This window comes from Amborella trichopoda, chromosome 10 (assembly GCF_054954075.1).
Source record: "Amborella trichopoda isolate Santa Cruz 75 chromosome 10, AtrichopodaSantaCruz75HAP2 v2.0, whole genome shotgun sequence".
Taxonomy (NCBI): Eukaryota; Viridiplantae; Streptophyta; class Magnoliopsida; order Amborellales; family Amborellaceae; genus Amborella; species Amborella trichopoda.
Window position 1 is genome coordinate 36471688 of NC_142345.1, and position 9043 is coordinate 36480730.

The 9043-nt window shown below is 37.1% G+C and overlaps 1 protein-coding gene across 1 annotated transcript; it reads right to left on the minus strand.

Annotated features, from left to right (window-relative positions):
* Nucleotides 1–342: 342 nt before the first annotated feature.
* On the minus strand, nucleotides 343–8493 carry LOC18427619 (RNA-binding (RRM/RBD/RNP motifs) family protein). The gene is made up of 5 exons (XM_006836668.4): nucleotides 8306–8493; nucleotides 7840–8179; nucleotides 2331–2532; nucleotides 1135–1602; nucleotides 343–629 (listed from the first exon to the last, which is right to left on the minus strand). Exons 1-5 carry the CDS (start codon nucleotides 8420–8422, stop codon nucleotides 539–541), a joined length of 1218 nt encoding a protein of 405 aa, XP_006836731.1. The 5' UTR covers nucleotides 8423–8493; the 3' UTR covers nucleotides 343–538.
* Nucleotides 8494–9043: the final 550 nt, after the last annotated feature.

Consider the following 9043-nt stretch of genomic DNA (forward strand, 5'->3'; position numbering starts at 1 on the left):
CATCTGCCATACTCACAATGTACAATTCTTTAAGGGCGCATAGGCCTTGGAAGCCTTGACGCAATGCCCTCAATTTCTTTCAGCTACGGATAACTAGTTGACAGAGGCAGGGCATGGCTCCCTCCTCCACTTCTCCCCCCTCAAGTTACTGTAACATTGATGGTGTGTTATCAGTATCTAGTCATCTGTGAAACATGTCTAGCAAGTTAACTGCAAGAATTATCAAGCAACATTTCTTTACTTAATTAAGACTCCTGGGAGCTCTTTCTGGCTAATCAACATTTGACTACAAACAGCCAAACAGGGACATCGTGCACAATCTTTCCTGTTAGCCAAATGAAGGATTTTGAACATTTCATAGACTTTCATTTACTCTTTAATTCTTCAAGAAAACATTACAGAAATCCCAACAAATAATCTATTGATCCATCTCAGAATACCAGTTGGTAAAATAAAGCAGTGTTCTAATTATTCGCTGGTTACTCCCTATTTGGAAAGGGAAAGCCCTTTGAAGATTTCCCTGAGTAATGAAGTCCAATCATGATTCTTGTGGCCCCTCAGTCGAAACAATGCTTGCTGCATACTTCGAGAAAACCTCTGTCAGAACTACCCTCTCCTTGATCTTCAGCCTACAAAAAAAAGCAAAAAGCAATGTTGAGGATAAACCCAAACCCAGAATATTAGTTTTTGCTTCTCAAGGAACTGAATGCACAACATTTGACATCTTCATTATCTTAAGATACCATAGAAATATAACAAGCTGTCCTTAACAAAATTTTGGTTATAAAAAAGCTAATATAATTTGCATAGCGAGATTACCCCCTGAATTTGTTTCCCGTATGGATTATAGAAAACTAATGCGTGCATAAAAAGATAAGTTCATAAGATATGCTACAACCTTGAAACCATATGTGTAAAACTTACAGAAACTTAACAAAAAGGGTTTGAGCTCATTAAAAAACAAAAAATAAATAAAAACTTAGATTACATATAAAATTCCTTTTCTCTTTATATTTTGATGCTATCAATTGTATTATAGTCCTCTCCATTCAGTCTTTCCTAAAAAGTTAAGCAAAGCCAATACTCCATGAGAAGCCATCATGTCATAAAATCTCTTGATTGTGAAACTACTACCTGTTTGCAGACCCCAGAACCAATCTCTGTTTCTGAAGCCCTTCTGGCTTCTTTTTCACCTGCTGTTTCTTCTTCTGTTGCACCTGTCTTTTCTGAACTTGCTTTGATGCCAATGAACTAGAAAGCAGTTTGATGCCCTTGTCATCCGGCTCACAGTTTTTGACATGTAGGGCTTTACTTGGGCTTGTATCTTCTAGGTCCTTTGCGCCATTTGAAGTGCTCCCATTTGGTTCCATTGCATCAGATTCATCAGCATAGGTTCCCTCTTGTTCTTCCATGGAAGAAAGGATATTATTACTATCTTGTGCAGTATTATTTGTTCCTGTATGCAAGACAGGGAGGCAAGGACTGAAGTTCCCTGAGTCTCCATCAGCTGTTTCATAATGCATTGGATTTGTAATATCACAAGATATTTGTTTTTGAACCTTGCCAAAGTTGATGATTTGCCCTGAGTGTTTCTCCACAAATCTACCATGAAAGAGCAGAGCAATTGATTACTTAATACACATTGACACCAAACAGAAAAGATGTAAAAATGTAAAAAAGAAAGAAAGGTATCAATGACGTGCATATGCCAACAATCAAACTGAACTCTACACCAACCATTGATACAGGACAAAAAACCTTTTTTTCTTTTTCTTTTTCCCTCTCCATCATGCTGTGCCTACTTTGACAAGCCACACAACTGTAGTCAATACAATCAGAACAGCATCCCAGGTTGATAAGGGGACCTTACCCCATCGATCAATTAATACCCCTATGCTGTCTTGCCCGCTGCCCATTCACCTGGATTGTCCTATACCCAGCATCTGTTTCTTTCATAAGGACCCAAATGAGCGTCACAGCATATTCACTTTCACTTACAGAGAGTGTGATCTCTTCCATTTCCAGGTTTGATGTGCAAATCTCTCTCTCTCTCTCTCTCTCTCTCTCTCTCTCTCTCTCTCTCTCTCTCATATGCACACGCACACATTAACACTCTAATCAGAAATAAGAACTTCTATGAGAAAAGCTATCTCAGACTTCCGTCTGAAACCTTCCTTCCCTACTCATATGGGAAAAAAGAAGTTCAGGAAACTAATAAGTGTGCAGACTAAATGAAATATGCCATATTCCTGCACACAAAGAACAGTGACACTTGTATTTCATGAGCTATGGAGTGTTTACCCATAGGTGTATCAAAGATAAAGTCTCACCTCTTCGCTGCCTCCTCTGATTGTAGATCAAGAACGGCAAATCCCTTGCAAACAGGGTCCCTTGTCTTTTTATTTCCAGAAACTGCTGGGCTGATATGAAGGAGCCCTGGAAATCCTTTAAAAGCTGATTGCAGATCTCTATGAATGTTCTTCTTTTTTGGAAGGTTCCCAACACGCACTTGTACACTTCCTTGGATTATTTCTAGAAATGCATGCAAAATAATGCAATATTAGGTACCAGGGCTCAAAGAACAAAATAAAAAATGTCCCAAAGCAATAAGGAAAGAATAATGAATGGAATCCTTTCATTCATCCATGATTGAAATGTAAGGCATACATACAACACCACCATTCTGGGTAAACTAGATAAATTAAAAAACGATATGAAACTAAATATTCTCCAAATGCATATTTGGCAATCGAGAATCACAACTTCAAATTATGTCTCAGAGGGAAAATGTTCAAGGAATTATTGTGCGCTTGAGTGAGTTAAGAAATATAACTTACAAGTGTTAATGACGGCACACAAATAAAAATAAAAAAAAATAAAAAAAAATGAATTGTCTTTAGAAACCCCCCTCAATCAGAAAAATTGTCAGAAGCCTGTTTAGGCTTAACCACAATGTTCATCCATGAGGCATCAGTGTAAAATGAGTGAGATGTATTACCTACTTTGAAGTGTCATTGAATTTGAAAGATGGAAAGGATAAAGAACCCCCAATATCTCTTTGCAATGTATTGTTTCAATTAAATCTGGAACGGAGCAAGAAACACAAAAAAAAAATGGCACTGGATCAACCACAATAATCAGATATTCCTTCAAAAGAAAACCTACTTTCAATTTTTACATGACAATAGATAAATGAAATCACGTTCCATCGAATGATTTTGATGATTGACTTTAATCAATATCGTAATTCTTTTGATGCTAATTGGAATCCGTCCCGATCAACCGCCAAAGTGTTAGCTTCTACGAACTTGTACCCATTATCGTAAAAGGGTATGACGACTGATTGGCCATTTTCTGGGGCATTTTGCTCACGAACAACAAAGACTTTTCAATAAAAGATATTTACTAACAAGACTGCAGGAGGATGGGTCATATATATGATTACAACCAGAGCACTCGCTTGGGAAGAGCTCTTCTGTTGCATCCTGGGCATTCACTTGTAGCCTCTAGTTTGGAGTTTGGACAGAGGCCTTGATCTATGTGTCTTGGAAATTGCCTGCTACAGGACAACTGAAAATTAACTTTAATGATAGCTCCTTTCCAAGTCCAAGATATTCAGCTGTTGGAGAGTTATAATTCTAATCAAGGATCTCTCTAGTACATAATTGCTGAGATCTTCCATCTAAGCTGGAACCTCCCGCTACCTGAATACAGTTTCGTGGTTTGGGACTGCTAACACATTCCCATTTTCTAGGGACTCAGTTCCCGTCTTCTTCAGTATTTTTTCCACCAGTTCTATCAAGGAAGAACCCCTTCTCTCCTTTGTTGGCCTTCATTGTCGGACATACAAAATGCCTCACAAGACAACATTTAGGTTTTAAACAAGGTGAAGATCTTCATTCTAGATCAAACTTGAAAAAGAACTTGACCATCAACTCAATTATTTTTCTATGTTTATCTTATTTTTGAAATATTTATGCATTTTAATATTTATTGTATAAGTACTCCCTAACTAAGGAACTTCTGGCAAGCAATAATCTCCCATCCTTGCTCCCAACAACTATACTCTGGTACCAATAGCCTTGCCCTTCTAGAACCATTTTCCATGATATTAATAAAGCAGAGGTGTCTGCATTTCTTACATGATCAAAGCTCTTCCTCCAGGCTGTTGATGAACCGCTCATTGTGGAAGGCAACTGAATAAATGTAATCAGATGGACTACTGGAGAGGGAGCATGCCAATATGGAAATAGAAGGCATCAGGTCTTTGTGGGGCCAAGCCTACCCCAAAAATGACCTCTCTCTTCTCCCCACACCATGAATCTATGTTTTGTTTGCACTCTTTGGGAGTAATTAGACATACCTAGTTTCTAATCTCAATGTATTGACAGATGATTACCTTTTCAAAAAATGTCAAACAAAGATAAGAAATCCAGTTGGCCATATTTATTTAACATAGGTAGGCCCAGGGACTCCCGGTTTACTACCTTTCAGATCTATGTTTGAGTCTTTGAGATGAGAATAAGTTCCAAACCAGAAGTTTCATAATCAGAATAGGAAGTTTTGGTGAAAATTGTGAAGTGAAGCTTCCCACACCATCAACTACATGAGTTAGTCACATTTTTAACCATTTTATTTATAGAGTTAATGTTCCCTACATCCTGGTAACAATCACAGTAAAAATAGTTTGGAGTAAAATGTTAGTTCATTGATGGAAACTTTGACCAGGTACAAGTCTTCTTTAACGACACAATAGAACTTCAATGTTCTTGAGTTATCATATAAAATGACATATGGAAGAAGCCACAACTTGGCGTTTATTTTAATTGCTGATCTCATCAATTAGGTGAGCATCTTAGGGTGGATTTGATCACTATAACTTTAAAATAAAAATGCAAAATGTAGGAGGCATTGTGTTTGTATCAAACTTTCATGTTTCCCAAAGGTCATATCCATATATTCAAACATAATATATTTACTCAAAGGATACCATTGCCAATTCAATTATTTTTTTTTTGCAGTACAATGATTTGATACTGAAATAAAAATAATAAGTACAAAGAAACTTGAAGAATAGAGGCTCAAGGTCATGATACTCCAAAATATAGAAGTGGAATAAACATGAACCCAGCCAAGCCATCAGCCACACCATTAGAATCTCATGCAAAGACAAAATCGTGGCATTTAAAATAAAATTAAGTAGCTTAATTGAAGCAATCTTAACGGGTCTCAAGAGAAGCTTGTTTCAAGGGGGGTTACGATACAAGCATGTGAGCCCTTGACATTTACAACGAAGCGAAGACGAGTGGTTGTGTTCTTGCAAACCGAACAGCAATTGGAAGGGTGTAAGCCTGTGGAAGAAGACACAAAAACGCAGAGGCATGGTAACAATGAATAGAAGATTAAACTCAATGGGAAGTAAATCATAGATGGAGACAATGTGGAAGCTGTTACTGACTTTTCTTGCGCATAACTATTCCAAATGGACTCCAGGAGGTTCACTATAAAGAGTTAGGTTACATATGGCAATGAAAACATTAGGTGGACATACAATTGCAAGGTTGCTTTAGGACTTTTGAGAAGGATCTTAACCCATGAGGTGGTGCTCGCAGTGATCAAGCAATAATCATCTTGGTTTTGTAGAATTGTGCATAGAAGAGTAGATATAAATAAGACTTGTAAGTAAAATGGGCCTTTGAGAGTGATTAAAATCTTGGAAGATGATTTTGTGCAAAGAAGGTCAACAACTGAGGCTATTTTCCTAATTAGGCAACTAATTGAGAAGTTTAGGACGAATGGTAAAGCCTCCATATGGTCTTTATTGATCCAAATAAAGCTTATGATAGAGTATCTCGAGATTTGATTTGGCAGGTGTTGGAAAAGAAAGAAGTCTCTAGACACTACATCGACTTGGTGAGAAATATGTATGATGGAGGGCTAACTAGTGTATGCCCAACTAGTAGAGAGATGAGTGAGTTTTCAGTGACAATAGGTCTACATCAAGGGTTAGCATTGAGCCCGTACGTCTTTGTCTAAGTTATGGACGACTTAACTAGGCACCTACATGATGAGGTACCGTGGTGCATGCTGTTTACAGATGGCATAGTTTTGATCGATGAGACCCAAAACGGCATCAACACAAAGTTAGAACTTTTGAGGGATGCTCTAGAATCCAAAGGTTTTTAAATTAGCCACACTAAGACAGAGTATATGGAATGCAAGTTTAGTTCTAATAGGAGTAGCAACGAGGAAGTAGTTAAGATTGACAGCCAAGAAGTACAAAAAAGACCGCACTTTCAATTTTTTGGGCCAATAATCTATAAAAATGAAGAGATTGAGGAAGGTGTCGCACAAAGAATTAGAGCTGGGTAGGCGAAGTGGAGATGTGCAATTGGAATTTTATGTGATCACCGTATACCAATTAAGCTGAAGGGCAAGTTCTACAGGACAACTGTGAGACCAACTTTGCTCTATTGGGCGGAATGTTAGGCAAATAAAAAATAATATACATATAGAATGAGTGTAGCAGAGATAAGGATGTTAAGATGGATGAGTGGCAAGACAAGAAAGGATAGAATTCGAAATGAATCCATTCGGGAGAATTTAGGAGTGGCACCACTAGGCGATAAGATGAGAGAGTAGATTTAAGTGGGTTGGCCATGTGTGGGGCCGACCAAGTACAACACTTGTTAAGAAGTGTGAGTTAGTTCAAGTGGAAGGACTGAGAAGGACAAGGGACAGGCCCAAAAGAGCATGGTTGGAAGTAGTCTGAAAAGCTATGGGAACTTATGGCCTCACTGAGGTATGACCTTTAAAAGAGCAGAATGGTAGACCAAGATTTGTGTAGCCGACCCCAATTAATTAGGAAAAGGCTATGATGATGATGAAGGTGATTTTTTTTAACACTTTGATGTTTTAGGAATGAACCTAGTTTATCAAATAAAAGAAAAGAAAAAGGCATCAATTGAAAGGATATAAATGGTAGGTAACTTCATGGGTGCCAAAAGATTAATGTTATCTCCTTTTCTCTTGTTTTTTCACAATTTATGCTCCTGTTAGATTTGCTAATTTCATTTCAACAAACTAAAGAAATATTATTAAAGATATTCACTAAATAAATATTGTAAGGAAAGTATTTTACTAAAAGAGATACACTTAATAAGGTTGTTGTTTGAATATGAAGCCACCTTATCATCCTCTCTCAAAGATTTTCGAATTGATTGAAGTCAAGGTTATCAAGCTGTTATTAAGTAACTAGTAAACTTGTATAGACACCAAAATAGCCGCAAATGGAGGATCTAGCTGACTCTTCACAAACCAATCTCTTTGCACCAATATGGTTACACAATACCAAGCCAGAATTTAAAGCAACTACCCACCCTTAACAACTACCAATTCAAGCGCCTTTTGGGTATCATGAAATTCTCTCATGATGACGAAAAAAGGGCAAATAATTATCAGGAGTGCACCAATAAGCTATTTCAAATAGACTAAATCAGCATTTAGAATGCTGTCCAATTCATGATCCAAATCAGTTCATCTCATACATCCAACCAATAGGATAAAGTGCACTAAACCTTTCAGTTAAGGTTCCCGGAATTCAAAATTCAATGCATAGACTATACACAAGAAAACATAAAAAAATAGCATTGATTTTCCAAAATGCAACCAAGAAACATCACTTTTTATATCCTCAAAAAACAAAAAAAACCTTTTTAAGTGCAAAATTCTGAAGTTCCAGGAGGAGAAATGAAAATTTGTTGTAATTAACCAAACTAGGACAGCAACTTCAACCATTGCTATAACAATAATGAAGTTCAAGGAGGATAAAAGGAATACCTTGTTTCTTCTCACTGTGTTGAAGTTGAGTTTCTTTACCAGGGGGCGGAATTGGGTTGCGTTTGAGGTTTTCAATATTGGCTAATTGTGCCTGTCTGCTCTGTTCCATCTCTCCAAGCAGTCGATCCTCGAGACTGGTATCGTAGTTCTTACCTTGTCCAAAGCCAGAAGGTTTATTACGCATCCATTTCCTCATCTCTCCAAAAGGCACCCATTCTCCCTCTTCTTCTTCATCTTCCTCTTCTTCTTCATATTCTTTTTCTCTCTTCTCTTCAATTGAAGCAACTTTCCGGCCAGTAGCGCATACAGGCGAACCATAGAGGCAGGTTTCAGCTCTTACCTGTAACAAAGGAAAAGAACATCCAAACACTAAATTCAAATGGTGTTTTTTTTTTTTTCTTTTTTTTTAAAAATCTGGCTTTGAAATCCATGGATGGGTTTTCAAGGTTACGAGGTAGAGAAATACCAGAGAGAGTAAATGAGAAGAAGAAGCATTTGAAGTTGGGGTTTTGTTAAGAGTGAGAGTAGGACGGCATGGAGAGAGGAGAGAGGAGAAGCATGGGGACAGGAATAGGGCTCGCATGACTCCAGTGAACAAACAGTGCGAGAGGTCTTTCTCTCTCCTCACATAACCCAAATGTGCCACGCAGTCTCAGGAAAGATACTGGTTTTCACTCACTTATTGCCAACAAAACGTTGCAAAGAGCTCCCGGAGATCAGTTTTCCGTTTCAGTGCCTCTGGCCCGTTCCGGGCCTAACCTAAACAAAATAAATAAATAAATAAAAGAAATTATAAAAAAACATTTTATTTTTTACTTATTAAAAAACCTCATATAATGTAGAACTACGGATGCACCTCAAAAATCCATCGGAAAATGTAGTTTAAATGATGAAAAACCGTTTGATTGATCATCTCGACATTGAGATGTATGACCATGAAAAATAAAAAGATTTTAAATCTCAGAAATAGTGCATTTTACAACATATTATCTACACCGTCCATTTTCAAGATTTTCATATATTTATAGATCTACTTGATTTTAACTATTTTTAAATTTAAAATTTTATAATTAATTATAAAAATAGATTTTGAGATAATCCTAAGAACATTTTACGTCAAAAGCATATAAAAATTTGAAAGTGCACCCTACCTTTATAGCTACGGATGCATTTGTATGCAAACTACACCCCTAATGCTCATCTA

Coding starts and splice junctions, on each gene's coding strand:
- LOC18427619 (XM_006836668.4), bottom strand. CDS start 8,422: ATGCGAGCCCTATTCCTGTCCCCATGCTTCTCCTCTCTCCTCTCTCCA. Junction 8,180..8,305: donor CTTCTCATTTACTCTCTCTG/GTATTTCTCTAC, acceptor CCTTTGTTACAG/GTAAGAGCTGAAACCTGCCT. Junction 630..1,134: donor GTTCTGGGGTCTGCAAACAG/GTAGTAGTTTCA, acceptor TTTTTTTTGTAG/GCTGAAGATCAAGGAGAGGG.